Source organism: Zophobas morio, unplaced genomic scaffold (assembly GCF_036711695.1).
Source record: "Zophobas morio isolate AGI-343-1 ecotype UQ-CSIRO unplaced genomic scaffold, CSIRO_AGI_Zmor_V1 ptg000012l, whole genome shotgun sequence".
Taxonomy (NCBI): Eukaryota; Metazoa; Arthropoda; class Insecta; order Coleoptera; family Tenebrionidae; genus Zophobas; species Zophobas morio.
In genome coordinates, this window is record NW_026972117.1 from 1,569,229 (window position 1) to 1,587,850 (window position 18,622).

Genomic DNA, 18,622 nt, shown 5'->3' on the forward strand with positions numbered 1-18,622 from the left:
TAGTTTTGTTAGCTATATTAAATTAGGTTGCTTGTCCAAATGTTTTGTAATCGCTGACTCCTCTGTATTTTGTAAGAATATGGTCAGTTGCCCTCGTTACGAGGAAGTGATAAATAGAGGAGTCAACGAAGAGACAGGGGGGAGAATGTGTGTAAGGTAGAGAAGAAGTTGCCATGTGTGATCATGGCCATGTATAAAGTTGTCATGTAAGTTTTGTTATGTGGGTAGTGAAATAAACGGGAAATCGAAATATATGTGTCTAAGTCACAACCCCTTCACAACACTGGGACAATTTTTGTTTTGATTAAAGTGGTGGAGGCGCCGGGATAAATATAAAATTTGTTAAAATACTCTAGAACAAGGTTTTACCTGCGATCGAATTTCCGCCACTTCTGATATGTTGTATCTGCTGACTACGCCTTTCCGTGCCGATTTCTCTCATAACGGTAGCAAAGACAGCAAAAGTCTCAAAATAAACCCGCGCCGTGTTAAGAAAATTGTATAGAGATGGAAGAAAACGATACCGCGACATCGTTTGATGATTTGACAGGTTAGCACACTCGCTGCGAAACATCAAAGAAACCAAAGTACGCATCCGGTAATGAATGAGGAGAAAGGAATAAGTCTGGGTGGATATTAAGTGGAGTGAAAGTCGTAATTATTTGAAAGGTGCGCTTTGAAACGAATAAGAGTCTTAATTAGATCACGATTCAATTAGCAAATGAAACAAAAGTCGAAAAGGAGCGACACTTTTTAATCAAAGTTGTATAAATAATAGAGATTTAGTGGAGGCGTTAAAGTGTGTAAAGTGTTAAGTCCTGCATGAAATTTTCATGCCTTGTAAAACTCCTCGTGAAGCTTTTACCGCGTCATAATCATAAAGAATATCGCGAACACGACTTGTGTGCACCGGAAATAATGTGCATTGGCATAAAGAGGTGAAGAAGGCGTCTAGACGGGTTTATGGAGTAGTAATTTTATCAAGCTGTTACCGCAAACACTGTGACGTATAGTGTGCATTACGCGTATTTATAACGCATTCGCAGAAGAATGTCGGCGGTAAATTTTAATAACTTTTCATAAGGTTGACGTTTTATTTGCGGTTATAAAATTCTTCACATATTTTTATAGCAAGAGCCGGCGTCTTAAGTTATCGGCTTTAAACATTTTCGTATTATGTTTTTATGGCAGTGGAGGTCGACGCAATTTATTTTTATTCTAAATAATGCGTTTCGAAATTTAATAAATCAACAGAGTCTATTAAAGGTTGTAGGATGGGTTGCAAAAGGGCCATCGCAAATTTGGGTCTATTTTCGCCGTTTGTTTTCAAGTAGTAGCAGAAAACTAATGAAAAATTGAAGCTAAAAAATTATTTCCGAAAAGGTCTAGTTTTTTCCGAAAAGTGTTATTTCATGCAAAAATGTTTTCAAAATTCTTGAACTATTTTTCTAATTAATTATTGAAAAATTAAATTGTACCAAATCGACACAAAATATGGTTATAATTCTGGAGAATTTGCTGGATTAATTTTGACATATCTCTTCATATAACAAAAATAACTGAGTTATAAAAAAAATAAGTTTGTCAAATCCGTCAGAAATCTGATTTTCAATGTTGCGCCAAATTTGGATGTTGTGTTATGCTGTTCAAACATCGAAAGATTACTCTAAGAAATGCATAATCACTTCTAAAGATGGTATGGAAAATCAGTTAACAGTCTGAATTTATTTTTATATAATTATAATCCCGGCACCTCCACCATTTTTAGGCAAGAATAAAATTGACATAATTAATTAAGAACATGTTCACTCCAGGCGGAAATTTTCTCAGGAACACTATTTTTTTGTTACGTTTTTGAGAGATCTTTTCAAACAACATGGAAGAATAAGCCATTATAAAAAAAAAATCTATTTTGTCGATTCGTTTAGAAACCAGATTTTAGTTTTGGGACAAACCTCCAAGTGTTCAAAAGTCGAGAAATTACTTCGAAAAGTGTTTAGTTTTTCTAAAATATGTTATTTAATACAGAGGTTTCTTCACAATTTTTTTAACTTTTTTCTTAATTATTTTCCCGGCGCCTCCACCATTTTTATAAAAAGTAAAATTGACTCGATCGGTTAAAAATAAGATCACTCCGATCACAAATTTTCTCAGATATTGAAAAATTCCCAAAATTGAAATGTAGAAAAACCGAGAGGTCGAAAAATTGAAAAACAAAAAAGCGGGAAATCGAAAATTCGAAATAACGCAAAATTCTAAAACTGAAACATTGAAAAAAATGGAAACATCAAAAGATCGAGAATCGAGAAATCTAAAAGTTGAGAACCCAAAAAATCGAAAAATTGGCAGTTCAAAATAGACTAAAATCGAAAAATCAAGAAATTAAACAATCAAAACATCGAAATATCGACAAATTGAAAATTTTAACAATCCAGAAATTGAATAATTTTAAAATCGAAAATCAAGAAGTCGATCAAAACATCAAACAATCGCAAAATCGAAAGATTGGGAAAAAATGCGAAATTTTAAAAAACCGAAAATTTGAATAGTCGAGGAATGAAAACATCAAATAAATGAAAAATTGAAAAATTCACAAATCCAAGATTTAACAATCCAAAAACCGGAAAATTGAAAATACACAATTTTTTAGAATAGGAAAATTGATGAATCGAGAAACCGAAAAATCGAGAAATTGGAAAATTCCAAAACTGAAATGACCAAAAATTGGGAAATACAAAAATCTAAAAATTGAAACATCTAAAAATCTAGTTGTAAAATCGAAAAACCTAAAAACCAAGAAATTAAAAAATTCAAAATTAGAAACATCCAGAAGTCAAGAAGTTGAAACATCTAAAATTGAAACATCGAAATGTTAAAAATTGAATAATTAAAAACCGAAAAATCTAAAACCGAAGAAGTCGAACATTGAAACATCGAGAGATCGAAACTTCAAAAAAACGAGAAGTCTAAAATTTCAAAATTCGAAAAATTGAAAAATAGAAATATCGGAGAAATGAAAAATCGCGAAAAATCAAGATATCGAAAAATCTGGAATTTTAAACATTGAGAAATTAAAATATCGAAAAATCGAAAGACCTACAAATTTAAAAAACAAAAAATTAATGATCCAAAGTTTAAAAGATCGAAAACATGAAAAATTGAGAAATCCAAAAATTGAAGAACCGAAAAACTGAAAAATGAAACTTTAAAAAACATTGAAAAGTCGAGGAATCAAGAAATGGGAAAATTAAAAAATTATTTATAATTAATTATTATTAATTAATCGACAAATCGGAAAACTGTTTTTTAAAAGCCCCAAAAATTTAAAAATCGAAAAATTGAAGAGTCCAAAAATTGAAAAATCGTAAAATTGGAACATCGGAAAACTGAGAAACCTAAAAATCAAGAAATCTAAAATTTGAAGAATCGATAAAACGAGTAATCGGAAAGTCTAGAAATTTAAAAAAAAACACGAACAATTGAACAAAAAACCGCAAAAACTCTAAACTAAAATATCGAAAAATTGGTAGATCGCAAGTTGAAAAATCGAGAAATCGAAAGGCCGTTAAATCGAAAATTCGAAAAATTCAGAAAAATTTAGATTTTTTGGATTTTTTTTAGGAATACGACTTTTTGTATGTTTTTGAAAAATCGCTTCATACAACAGGGAAAAACGAGCGATTCCCAAAAAAATTAAGTTAAGCAATTCGATCAGAAATCACAGTTTAATTTCGGAACAAAATTCTAAGTAACTCAAACGTCGAAAATTTGTTTAAAAAAATGTCTATATTTTCAGAATTCCGAAAGTTTGTTATTTCATCCACAAGTTTCTTCACAATTCTTGAACATTTTTTTTTATTAATTTATAAATTTTACCTAATAAGTGGGTCGAGGTATTATAAAAAAAAAAATAGTTTGTCAAATCAATCAGAAACCAGATTTTTATTTTGAGACAAATTTGCAAATGTCTTCATATTTTCTTCAAAAACCAAGACATAGGTCTATAAAATGTATAATCCCTTTTAAAAAAAACAAATTTTTTATTCGATTTTTATCCCGGCGCCTCCACCATTTTTATGCAAGAGTTAAAATTGTCCTGATCTATCAATAATAAAGTCACACATAAAACTTTTTATATGTTTTTGAGAAATCTCTTCGAACAACAAGAAAAATGAGTCATTATTAAAAATAAATCAAGTGAGTCAAATTAGTCCGAAGTCAGGTTTCAATTTTGGGAAAAATCTCTGATTGTTCAGATGTCAAAAAATTACTTCCAAAAAAGTATGTTTTTTCCAAAATATCTTATCTCATTTAAAAGTTTTTCAAACTTCTGGAACTAGTTTTTTAATTAATTATTTTTCCCACTCGTAATAAAATAATAATTTTCCAAGTTTCCTGGATTTATTTTAGACATTGCTCTTCAAACAAGCAATCAGTGATTTATTATAGAAAAAAAATAAAATTTGTCAAATCCGTCACAAACCAGATTTTGAAACCTACAACAAATTTGTTAATGTAGTATTTTTACGTTCAAATATAGAGAGATTACTCTAAGAAATGTTTAATTTCTCGTAAAATACGTTCGTTTTTACATAAGTTTCTTAACAGTGTTTGAACTAATGTTTTTATTTAATTATCCCGGCGCCTCCACCATTTTTGTAAAACTAAAATTGAATTAATTGATTAAAACTAAGGCTATTACGATCGGAAATTTTCTCAGGATTACGGATTTTTATACGTTTTTCAGAGATTTTTTCGTGCAGCAAGGAAAACAAATATGTTTAGTTTCTTTTCCAAATACGTTATTTACTTATTACATAAGTTAAATGAGAGTGTTTAAACTATTTTTTTTTTATCTAATTAATTAATATCCCGGCGCCTCCATAAATTTTATGAAAAATTAAAATTGACCTAGTCGGTTCGAAATGAGACAATTTTAATGTGATATTTTTCAGTATTACGACTTTTTACATGTTTTTGAAAAATCCCTTCGTACAGCAGAAAAACGAACCATTCCCAAAAAAAAAATAAGTTAATCAATTCGTCAAAAAGAGTTCAGTTTTGGGACAAACTTCTGAGTATTCAAACGTCGAAAAGTTATTCAAAAAAATCTAAATTTTTTTCTTAATTATGATAATCTGTTATTTCATGCGGAAATTTCTTCGCAATTCTTGAACTATTTTTTTTAATGAATTATTTTCCCGGTGCCCACCTCTTTTATACAGAAATCAAACTTCAACTAATCGACACGTAATAAAATTATAATTATCGAAAATTTCTAAAATTGGTCAGAAACCAGATTTTGATTATTGCAACAAATTTATGGGTATTGTACTTAATATTACGTTCAAATGTCGGGAGAATAGTTTAAGAAATGTATAATCTCTAATAAAATAAATACATTATGTCATGTAGAAGTTTCTTAACAGTATTTGAACAAACTTTATTTAATTATCCCGGCCCCTCCACAATTTTTATGGAAAAAATAAAATTAACCTAATCGGTTAAAAAAATAAAGCTCACTCCTATCGAAAAATGTTGGGATTGCGACACGTTGTATGTTTTTCAGAGAGCTTTTTGAACAATAAGAAACAATGACTCATTATCCAAAAAAATTAAGTTGGACAAATTTGTTACAAGCCAGATTTCAATTTCAACGCCAAAGATGTCTATTTTTTCCGCAATATGTTAATGAGTAATTAAAGAATAAGCACTTAAGAATCATCCTGTATATTTCGTCAAGATTCCTAATACGTTCTGACATTAATTTAAGTATGTAGAGCGCAAGTGTGAGTTTATTTATCTAATTACGTCAGAACGTGAGGATTTAGCCGGAATATTTTAGCAGCGCAATAAAATTAGCACCGCTAGAATTACAAGTACGTCTGCCGCTATAACCTTGATAACTTCAGCAACACCCCCCATCTAATATCGCATCCACTTAACCCCTCTCATGCATCCAGACGCACTAAAGAGATTAGCTCTTAACCAAACATGCAATAACAGGAGCAAACACATAACTGACACTAGTGCAAACAACATTCCATCCAACTTTCCCGCCTCGGCGCAAAAACGCCACCTTTCTCCCCGAACTTCGTCCATCCACAATGCGCAACCACTACATCACCATAAAAGTTAATAAAAATGCGCGCAACTAGTGTTATTCCATAAAAGTGCTAAACAGGAGAGCCGTAAAGCCGCCTCTCCGGCAGGCTTCACCTCAGTTTTATAGTTGGCCATCGGAATGGATTCCTCCAACTTTTCGCTTCATAAAAACAAACTGCATACACTCCCGAGCCCGAGATTCGCTCATCCCACGTGTAATTCTTGACTTCATAAAAACGCCGATGCTGCGCCCCCGAGGAGCCCTACGTCCCGAAACGCACCCTTGGTATTACTGTTTACAACGTAATTACGGCGAAAAAATGCCGCCACTTTTATTCCTCGCTCAAAAGCTGCTCCACTTGGAACTTTAATTGGATTTTTCGCTTGTTATATTAACGACGGGGCCGTAATTATTATTCCCGCGGACGGTCTTAGCTGGGAGACGTTCTTTGACGTTGACCAGAAAGTTTTAATTACGCACATTGTGGCGACTTGTTCGATATCCAATCGGGTTCTCAACGAGCGGGATTTACCTACCTTAATTATGGGGCAATCACGTGCCACTTCATTAAAACTTAATTAGTTTAATCTGGAGGACGGAAACGCCTTTTTGCTGTTGGCAAAAAGTGAGGAGAAAACGTAAATTGATTACGGGTTGACCGCGCTCGACGATATAAATATGGCGGGATCGAGGATTCGAAAACGCGGATCGGGGCTGAAACGATTTTCGGAGGAGCTTAGACAATTTGGAGGAAATTAGAGGCAAGCAAAGCCGGCCCTGGGATGGAATGCTTACCGGTTCATGCTTTATACACGATTTTCTTGTTAAAGAGTGAGGCTGGAATTTCATGGATAATGCGGAGATGATGCTTCAAATTTTATGTAGTTCAAAGCGTTTATACTTAATATGAATACAAAAAATTGGTTGGAGGTTGTTCCCTAACTCCTGAGTGCAACCCAACAACTCCAGCTTCTTTAAAAAATTATAAAATGTGTTTTCTGATTTTTTAATTTTACATTTTTTGAATTTTCGTTTTCCCGACATACCGTTTTTTGATTTTTTTCGTTTTCATTTTTTGACTTCTGTTTTTCAATTTTTCGATTTTTAAAATTTTTGTTTCTTCATTGTTTCGGTTGTTCGGTTTCAAAATACTTGGATTTTTTGAAAAATATTTGGTTATTTGCTTTAAATATACATATTTCATATTGTCCCCACTTGTACCGAAAAATTGAAAATTGAAAAACTGGAAAATCAAAAAAACGAGAAATCGAGAAATCAAAAATTCTAAAATTTAAAAAATCGAAAAACTGAAAAATCGAGACATCGAAAAATAGCAAAACTGAAATGGTGAGAAATTAAGAAAACGAAAAATTGAAATTTCAAAACTATCGAAAAATTTAAACATCGTGTTCCAGAAACATGAAACGATCGAGAAATCGAAAAACCGAAAAATCAATAATAGGAATTTAAAAAAAATCGATATATACAAAATTTAGAAATCTGAAAAACCAAAAATACGAAAAATCGAAAAATCTATCGGTGTAGAAATTTTAATAGTTTATTAGTTTAATTTAATGTGTTTGACTTGTGTATTTGACTTGTGTAAAACTGTATTTGTAGTTTTTAACACCAATAAAGTATTGATTGATTGATCTAAAAATCGAAGAATCGAAAACTTGAAAAATCGAGAAAATGAAAAATTCCACAAATCTCAAAAATTCGAGAAATCAAACGAAGCCGAAAATAAAAATTAAAGTGAAAAACTGAAAAATTTTAAATCTAAAAATATTGATATCTATATCGGAATAAGGAAAAACTAGAAAATTGAAAAATCGAGCAATCAGAAAAACTAAAAAAAAATTTAAAATCGAAAAATTGAGGAATCGGAAAATTGAAAAATGGAAAAATTGAAATATTCCAAAACTTGTATACCGAAAAATTGGGAAATCGAAAAATTTAAATCTTGAAACATCGAAAAATTGAAAAATTGAGAAACCGATAAATCGAAAAATAGAAACATCGAAAAATCGAAATAGTCCAAAAGCGAAAAATTGAAATTTAAAAAATTGACAAATTTTAAAGTCAAAAAAATCTATATATCAAAAAATTCAAAAACTGGAAAATCAAAAAGACAAACCGAGAAATCGAAAAATTTAAAGTTTAAAAAGTCGAAAAATTGAAAAATCTGGAGATTTTCAAAAGTGGAATGGCGAAAAATTAGGAAAACGAACAATTGAAACCTCGAAACACTGAAAAATAGAGAAATCGAAAAACCGGAAAGTCGAAAAATCAAAAATCGATATAACCTGGAATACCAAAAAAACGAATAATCGAAAATTTAAAAAACCTAAAAATCGAAAAACCGAATTGAAATTTTGAAACGCCCGAAAATCTGAAAATAGAAAAGTTGAAAAATCGAAAAACCGAAAAATCAAAAAATCGAAAACCGAGGAATCAAAAAATCGAAGCAATAACAAATCGAAACATGAAACGATCAAGAAATCGAAAAATCGAAAAATCGAGAATGCCCAAAAGCGAAAAATTAAAGTTTGAAAATTGAAAAATGTTAAGTCTAAAAGAATCGATATATCAGAAAATAGAAAAACTGGAAAATCAAAAAAAAAACGAGAAACCAAAAAAGTAAAAAAATAAATAAAAATCGGAAAATTGAAGAATCGAAAAATTGACAAATTCCAAAACTGAAAAGCCGAAAAATTGGCAAAAATTGAAATATCAAAACATCGAAAATTTGAAAAATCGAAAAACAGGGAAGTCGAAAAATTGAAACATCAAGAAATAAAAACATGAAACGATCGAGAAGTCGAAAAATCCAGAAGTCGAAAAATCAATAAATCTAAATTGCCTAAAAGTGAAAAATTTAAGTTTAAAAAATTTAAAAATTTTAAATCTAAAAAAATTGACACATCGAAAAATACAAAAACTGGAAAATCAAAAAGACGAAAAGTTGAAAAAAATACAATTTACAAAATCGTAAAATCGAAAAATATAAAATCTCAAAGTTGAAAAATCGAAAAACTGGTAAATCAATAAAAGGAAAAACCGAGAAATAGAAAAATACTAAGTTCGAATCGAAAAATTGAAAAATCGAAAAAATGAAAATCAGGAAAATCGAGAAATGGAAATATGAAACGATCGAGAAACCAAGAAGTCGAAAAGTCTAAAAATCAGAAAATCGAAATAGGCCAAAAACGAAAAATTAAAATTTGAAAAATTGAAAAGTCAAAAAATTGAAAATCGAATAATATTCTAAAACTTGAAATCTCGACAAATCGAGAAATAGAAAAATTAAAAAATAGGAAAACTGAAAAATCAATAAATTTAAAATCCGAAACATTTAAAAACAGAAAAATTGAAAACCGAAAAATAAAAAATTCTAAAATCGATACATTCCAAAACCGAAAAATTGAATACCCAAAAAATCTAAGACCGAGAAGTCTAAAAATCGGAAGATCGAGTAATCTAAACATTCAAGAATTGGAAAATTTATAATTTAAAAAGTCCAAAAATTTCGAAGGACTGTAAAACGAAAAATTGAGAAATAAAAGAATTAAAATATCGGAAGGAACCAAAAAATCTTAAGACGAAAAGTCGAACATTTGAAAAATCGGAAAACCGAAACAAAAAAATTGAAATCTCTGAAAGTTAAAAACTCGAAAAATTGAAACATTCCAAAAGTGAAATATCGGAAAATTGATAAATTGAAAGTTAAAAAAATGTAAAATCGATGAAAAATGTCAAAATCTAAAAATTGAACAATTCCAAAACTGAAACACTGAACAATTGGACAACCGAAAAGCTGAAAAATCGAGATATCAAAAAGTCCAAACATTGAAAATTTAAAAAATCTAAAAACTAACAAACAAAACCTGAAAAACAGGACAATTGAAAAATTAAAAATTGGAACAATTGAGGAAATGAAAGACTAAAAAATTGATAAATTGGGAAATAGAGACGTCAAGAATAGAAACAGAAAAGTCCAGAAATCCAGAAATATAAATATCACAAAATCCAAAAATCGAAAAGTTATGAAATCGAAAAATCGACTTATCGAGAAATCCAAAAATGGAATTAAAAATCGAAAATCTGAAAAACCATTAAATTCAAGAATCAAAAAATTGAAAAATTTCAAAACTGAAATATCGGAAAATTGAGTAATCGTGAAATTGAAAAATTTTAAAATCCTAACACTAAAATATATATCAAAAATTAAGGCATCGAAATTATACTTTTTTTGTAAAAATCTCGATTGTATTTAGGATAAAAAAAAATTGTTTCAAAAAACCAAAGAAAAATAATCTTGAAAAATTTAAACTTCCAAAAACTGAAATATCGGAAAATTGATAAATCGATGAATCAAAAATAAAAAAAATTGAAAAATTCAAGAAAAATCGAAAAGCGGCAAACTCGAGAAATCAAAAATTAAAACTTGGAAAAATTGTAGAATTGAAAGACTGAAAAATCGAAAAAGTGGGAAATAGAGACCTTAAAAATCGTAACATCGAAGAGCCGAGAAATCGAGAAGTAGTAACATCAAAAAATTCAAAAATCGAAGTCAGGAAATTGAACTGAAAAATTGAAAAATCCCAAAAGTCTAAAATCGAAAAATTGAGAAATCGAAAACTGAAAAGTCGAAAATTCGAAAATTAGAAAACGAAAAAATCAAAAATCTCTATCTAGGATAAAAAAAATAATTTAATAAAACAATAAACAAGCTTTTATAGCAATGTGAACTAACAAATAAAAATAATCTTGAAAAAATAACTTTAATGTAAAAAAAACGTGGGTGCTTGATATCAGTTGTCCCCACGCTTTTTTTTTAGTATTAAAGTTAATTTTTGAAAATTATTTTGTATTTTTTAGTTCATATTACTACAGAAGCGTGTTTAGTTTTTTTAAACAACACATTTTTTATTTAATGAAATAGTCCTCGCGTATCATTGGTTGCATACTTCCAATACATTGTTTTTCGTTAAATCTATCAAGAATACCAGATTATAATTATGAAATAATTGTATTGTGAACGGTTCTTAATACTTGTGCAATATTTTCAATCATTCCGACGTCTGGAAGTGGGTTAAAATTTAATTGAGAAGATTCCGTTACATTCATACATACATATAGGTATACAAGTAAATCGTGTAAAAATTCAACGCGGGTTCATAAACCACAAGTGGAGGAGTAAAATTTAAATAACATTTTGTTTAGCGTTTTGCAATCCACATGATATTCCTAACATACATGCAAAATTTGACAAAAATCGTTCTAGTAATTTCGGAAATTATCTGTCTTATACAAATCGACACAGACGGCGTAAACAAGATCTATATTTTTCGATATTCTAGGGATCATTAGCTTATACGTTCCGGAAGTAAAACTGATAAGAAACTTCCTCGAACTCACGTTTAAACCATTCCTTGAAATATACCCCGACATTCTACTTTATCTCGAGTGCATCAGTCAGTTTTTTAATATATGTAGTATTTTATAAAAGACAAACGCGACGTCTCGGCATTCCGACAAGTGCACATTTTTCCAACCGCCGACAAGAACCCGAAGCATCTGCATTCCCAGACAAAAAATCCTTGGCCGAACTGCCTGTGACAGCGCAGCGAAAAATTCAGAACATTACCAACAAAACCCCCGCAACTTCCTCCCTTACTTATTTATTGCCCCCAAAATCACTCCCAGCTCCTAGACCACAGGAACGCAGATTTCGCCCCGAAAAACGCGCCACCCCACCCCCTGTCGCGCTCCGCCCAGGTACACCCTAAACAGAATTAATTACGAGCAGAGGTTGGCAATCAACAGGTGTGGTTCTTTTAAGTGCGACATCGCGCTGAAATAATTTTAAATTAATAGCACCTCGGCGGACATAAATTCCGTTCCATGCCGACTCGCAAATTTAATTTAACAAGTCAGACGCGGAGGAATAAATTGGGGTGCTTATCTGTGTAGAGTACAAATTGTGGGTCGGTTTTGACGGTTCGCTTTGTTCTAGCGTGTAACCAGGTCCAGTTCGGGGTCCATGCCGTTTTCGGGCCGTCGGATCCCCTGCTGGGGGCGCACATACACTCTATTTGCGACGCCCTGGATATTCCGCACCTGGAGGCGAGGTTGGACCTCGACACGGATGTGCGGGAGTTCTCCATTAACTTACATCCGGCGCAACATCTGCTCAACACGGCCTTCCAGGATGTTATGGCGTTTCTGAATTGGACGAAAGTGGCCATCATCTACGAGGAGGACTATGGTGAGTGGGGTGGGACAAGAAATCTTTCTTTTTCTATTATTCTATTATTTTTCAACGTGAAATTTTACCTTTAAAATCCTTTATTTTCTTTTCCACTGAAAACAATTCTAAGAAAACTCCAACTGTATTTACCTGAATTGTGCCCACTTTGTGGCAACAATATTTATGAATAGCTGTTAATTTCAGCGTGAGCGTGCATACAACTGGCCTGATTTATCCCCTGTAACAAATTGCACTATCTCGGCGCCTCCGCCATCTTATACAAAAACGACTTGGCAGACTCAACCAATAGAATTAATTAGATAAGCAGAATAGACCATTAATATTTAGTCTAACCATAAAAAAACAAACTACTAGAACACACCACCAATCCCGCTGTGGCAGTTCAAAATGACTTTTTGCACTCGAAAGTCACACCGCTATAAACAACGGACCGACTTGTAAAAACTCGAACCGACTCCGGATCCTTTTGACATTTTATCTGCATACTTTAATTACTTACTTCAAGTGTAAACACGATCGTAGTTGTTTGTTTTGTTAAAGTTAGATCCCACTTTCTCGAAATTAATATTCGAAAAATTTTTGTAGCGGAGTAACTAATTTCATTAAAGAGCGTAACAAGTTTGTTATCAGGGTAAATCACCGGAGTAAATATCCTATTAAGCAGAGAAACATCCCTAATTACATGGCGGAATTAAATACTTCAACCCTTTCAACAAAATCGATGGTGGGAGGGTTGCGAGCTAACGCCGAATTTTACGCCTGCTGAGTCTCCATCAGGCAAGAAAAGACACGCCGAGAGTCAAGCCGACGAAAAAAATACTAGTTCCTATCGCACGGTGGCCCGATTCACTCCAAATTCAAAAACTCGTGTTTTTCCATAGCTGCGATTTTCCCGCTCCAACTACCCTGACCTACTTCCACCCATAAATCAACACTTCCCTTTCCATAAGGATAAAGCCCGGAAACTGTATTAGTTTCCACCGATAAGCGCTAGCCAAGAAAACTCCCTCTCGAAACACCCATTCCTCACTTTCCGATTTCTCCTCTCCATCCTGTATAATAAGTAACGAATCGAAAAAATCGCCAATTACCGTTCCGAATTCCCCAAATTCCAGGGCTCATAAAGCTGCGGGAACTCGTCCGGTCTCCGCACAACCACGACCTGGAAATCCACCTGCGTCAGGCGGATCCGGAGTCCTATCGAGCGGTCCTCAAGGAGATCAAGAGCAAGGAGATCCACAACATCGTCATCGACACGAAGCCCTCGAACATGCAGCACTTCCTCAAAGGGGTGAGTAGCGGCTAATTGGACGGTGGCGAAGTGGTTTATTGTGTGGGCAGATCCTGCAGCTGCAGATGAACGACTACAAGTACCACTATCTTTTCACCACGTTCGACATGGAGACGTTCGACCTGGAGGACTTCAAGTACAACTTCGTCAACATGACGGCGTTCCGGGTGGTGGACGTGGCGGACTTGGCGGTCCAGGAGGTGCTGAGGGACATGGCGAGGTTCCAGGCCAGCTTGGGTTCGGGGGTGCAGGCCAACGCGAGCTACATCCAGGTGAGTAAATCTTTAAGAGTTTCACTCTATTCACGATATTGAGGCATGAGGTAAAACAAAGTTCAAAAATAAAATTTATCAGATTTGCATGGAATTGAGTTTCTGGACTAACTCTGTACCGCAAAAGCCATTTCTGTCCTCAGTTTTCAAAAATTCCTTGTATTTTGGACCATATAGCATTTTTTTCGAATTCCTAAAGAGTTTCTCAAATTTGACGGGACATAACTCCAAATCGGTTTAAGATACAGCCTTCGAGTGTCGACAGTTCGATTCGTTGAAGCTTTCTGCTCTTGTCAGTAAATTTTCAAGACGTTTACTCTACCCGTTTTGTCTAGAGAGAAGGCTGGGTACGAAGGTGTCATTTTCCGAAAGAACATAAATATAGAGTTGAAGATTCAAAAATTAAAAAAAAAATCAGGATCTTTCGGAGACGTTTTTGAATCAGGATTCTTGTCCTGGAGGCCGAATTAGCGATCCAACTCATTAAAATAAAACAAAATAATTTAATCTGGTCGATTGGCTAAACTTGTCACGATATTGAAGCATGGCGTAAAATAAAATTCAAAAATGAAACTTATCAAATGTGCATGAAAGTTACTGGACTAATTCTGCACCGCAAAACTAATTTTTTTGTGTCCGCAGTTTTCGAATATTCTTTCGATTTCAAGCAATATCGCATATTTTTTTTTATTCAAAAAGTGTTTTTCAAATTTGACGGGATATAACTCCAAAACGGTTTAAGACACGGCCTTGCAGCTTAGACTATTCGATTTGCTGAAGCTTTTTATTGGTAGTGGTAAATCCTTAAGACGTTTGCTCGATCCGTTTGGTCTAGAAAAACAGATATCTGGGAAGGTGTCATTTTCCGAAAGAGTCGACCACTGAAAAATTAAGTAAAAATTCACGAATTTTCCGAAACATTTTTCGAGCCCCAATTTTTGTTGCAGAGATCCGAATTAGTAATGAAACTTATTTTTAGAAAAAACCCATTAAAGCAAAATAGTTTGATGTAATCCAAAAACTGAAATTGTCACGATATTGAGGCATGGTGTAAAATACGGTTCAAAAATGAAATTTATCAGATCTGCATGAAATTAAATTTCTAGCCTAATTCTGTACCGCAGAAACCATTTCTGTCCTCAATTCTCGAAAATTCCTTCGATTTCGAGCGAGGTGGGATTTTTTTCGAATTCAAAAAGCGTTTTTTAAATTTAAAAAAGCATAATTCCAAAACAGTTTAAGGCACGACCTTGCGATTCATACCGTTTGATTATTTGAGGTTTGTTAGTCACACTAGCAAATATTCAAAACGTTTCCTCTATCCATTTCGTCTACAGAGACCAGTTTGTAGGAAAGTGTCATTTACCGACAGGGTCCACCACTCAAAAATTCAGAAAAAAATCATTAGCTTTGGAAGACATTTTGTGAACACGGATTCTTGTTGCCGAGGTCATAATTAATGACAAAACCCATTTTCAGAAACGTAAAAGCTCAATAAAGCAAGAAGTCTATCGGTTGAAATTGTCACCATATTCAGGCATGGCGTAAATTAAAGTTAAAAAATTAAATTTATCAGATCTGCACGAAATTAAGTTTCTACACTAATTCTGCACCGCAGAAGCCATTTCTGTCCTCAGTGCTCAAAAATGTCTTCGAGTTCGAGCGATATCGCATTTTTTTCGAATTCAAAAAACGTTTTTTTAAATTTGACGGGACATAACTCCAAATCGGTTTAAGACACAGCCTTAGGGTTTAGACCATTCGATTCGCTGGAGCTTTTTAATGCCACTAGTAAATCTTCAAGACGTTCATTCTATCCGCTTTGTCTAGAGAGACAGATATATACGAAGGTGTCATTTTCCGAAAGAGCTGAACATTCAAAATTAAAAAAAAAAATCAGGAGCTCTCTGAGACGTTTTTTGAACTCGAATTCTTGTTGCGGAGGTTCGAATTAGTGCTACAATCCATTTTCAGCAATATTGTTCGGCTAAAATTGTCATGATATTGAGGCATGATGTTAAATAAGATTCAAAAATAAAATTTATCAGATCTATATGAAATTTAGTTTGTAGATTAATTCTGCCCTGTACAAAGCATTGGTGGCCTTAGTTCGTGAAAATTCATTCGATTGCGGGCAATATCACATTTTTTTCCTGATTCAAAAAGCGTTTTCCAAATTTGACGCTACATAACTTGAAAACGATTTAAAACACAACTTTACGATTCTAATCATTCGATTCGCTGAGATTTTGTAATTCTACTGGTAAATCGTCAAGACGTTTTCTCTATCCGTTTCGTCGAGAGAGATGGCTATGTAGTAACAAGTCATTTTCCGAAAAAGTCGACCACACAAAAATTAACAAAAAATTCAGGAGCCTTAGGAGACATTTTTTAAGCTCGGATTCTTATTGGCGAGGTCAGGATTAATCTTGACACAAGTTTTTAGAATCATAGAAGCCCAAAAAAGCAAGGTAATTTAATATAGTCAATCGGCTGAAATTGTCACGATATTGAGGCATGATGTAAAATAACATTCAAATTTCAATTTATCAGATCTGCATGAAATTAATTTCCTACCTCTAAACATTTCTTCGATTTCAGGCGATATCGCATTTTTTTTAACCAAATAGTGTTTTTCAAATCTGACGGAACATAACTCCAAAACGGCTTAAAACACAGCGTTGAGGTATTACTGAGAAATTTCTAAGACATTCATTATATCTGTTTCGTCTAGAGAGTCAGATATTTAGGAATGTGTCATTTTCCAAAAGAATCGACCACTCAAAAATTAAGAAAAAATTCAGGTGTCTTCAAAGACATTTTTTGAGCCCCGATTCCTGTTACGCAGGTCCAAATTAGTAATGAGACCCATTTTCCGAAACATGAAACCGCAATAAAGCAAGACAATTTAATATGATCGATTGACTAAAATTGTCACGATATTGAGGCGAAAATTCAACAATGAAATATATCAGATTTGCATGAAATTAGGTTTCTAGCTTAATTCTTGACACCAAAAACCAATTTTGTCGTCAGTTCTCGAAAATTCCTTCGATTTCGAGCGATATGTCGGGTTTTTTTTTCCAAAAAGCGTTTCTCAATTTTGACGAGATACGAGATATAACTCCAAAACAATTTAAAACACGTTCATGTGGTTTAGACCGCTCGATTCTTGAAGATTTTTACTCTTACTGGTAAATTTTCAAAACGTTCACTCTATCCCTTTCGTCTAACGAGAATGATATGTAGGAAAGTGTCATTTTCCGAAAAAGTCGGCCAGTCAAAAATTTAGAAAAAATTCAGAAGTTCGGAGACATTTTTTGAACCCGGATTCTTGTTACATAAGTCCGAATTAGTTAGGAAACTTGTTTTTAGGAACATGGAAACCCACTAAAATGAAATAATTTGATAAGGTCCAAAAGTTAAAATTTTCACGAGATTGAGGCATGGCGTAAAAAAAATTATATTCAACAATGAAACATCAGATTTCCATGAAATTAAGTTTCTAAACTAATTCCACATCACACAAATTTTCAAAATTTGACAGAACATAATTCCAAAACAGTTAAAGACACGCTGTGCGATTTAGACCGTTCGATTCGTTGGAGCTTTTGACTGGTAAATTTTAAAGACGTTTACTCTATCCGTTTCATCTAGAAAGACGGATATATAGAAATGTGTCATTTACCGAAAGAGTCGGCCACTTAAAAATTAGAAAAAAAAATCAGAAGCCTTCAGAGGCATTTTTTGAACTCGGATTCTCGACGCCGGGGTCCGAATTAGTAATGAAACCCATTTTCAGAAACATATAACCCGAACAAAACAAGATAATTTAATATGGTTAATCGGCTGAAATTGTCACGATATTGAAGCATGGTGTGAAATATGGTTCAAAAATCAAGTTTATAAACTAATTCTGCACCGCAGAAAGCATTTCTGTCCTAAATTTTCAAAAATTCCTTCGATTTTGAGCGATATCGCTGTTTTTCCGAATTCAAAAATCCCTTTCCAAATTTGGCGGGACATAACTTCAAAATGGTTTAAGACACAGCCTTGTGGTTTAGACCATTCGATTTGCTGAAGCTTTTTACTGTTAGTGGTAAATTCTTAAGACGCTTACTCTAGCCGTTGGGTCTAGAGACAAAGATATTTAGGAAGGTGCCATTTTTCGAAAGCGTCGACCACTCAAAAATTAAGTAAAAATTCAAGAGCTTTCTGAGATATTTTTTGAACCCGGATTCTTATTACGGAAATCCGAATTAGTAAGACAACCCATTTAAAGAATCAGTAAAGCTTCTCTTTTAGTTTTTTTTTTGTTAATTAATACATTTATTAGTTTTCTTTGTATAACACGATTACTTAAGAACGTATTTCACATGGTAATTTCTCGTAGAACAATAAGGATTTTTCAATTAAGCTCCGCCCCTCAGCTTAGGACGAATAAAAAAAATCATCAGAATTGAGATTGGGCGGGTGGGAGGGGCTTATATTTTGTCTTTTTGTTTTAATGTATGCAGACTTCTTTTCACAACAAGAAATTAAAAACATGTTTTTGAGGGTCGTGTTGTTCAAAGAATACCAGGTATATTAAGAAAAAAAGGCAAAATATAAACCTCGCCCACCCACCCTATCTCAATTGTGGTGATTTTTTTTTATTCTTAGAAACTTAAATATGGTTA

At 32.9% G+C, this 18,622-nt stretch overlaps 1 protein-coding gene across 5 annotated transcripts in view; it reads left to right on the forward strand.

The window, feature by feature from the left end:
* The window catches only part of LOC135127548 (glutamate receptor ionotropic, kainate 2-like), a 193,332-nt gene that overhangs the window by 97,237 nt on the left and 77,473 nt on the right, over positions 1-18,622 (forward strand). For all 5 annotated transcript variants that reach the window (XM_064053999.1, XM_064054001.1, XM_064054002.1 and 2 more), the window contains exons 4-6: positions 12,126-12,377; positions 13,496-13,671; positions 13,722-13,943. In XM_064053999.1, coding sequence (XP_063910069.1) covers positions 12,126-12,377; positions 13,496-13,671; positions 13,722-13,943 — 650 coding nt within the window. The remainder of the gene's footprint in view (positions 1-12,125; positions 12,378-13,495; positions 13,672-13,721; positions 13,944-18,622) is intronic.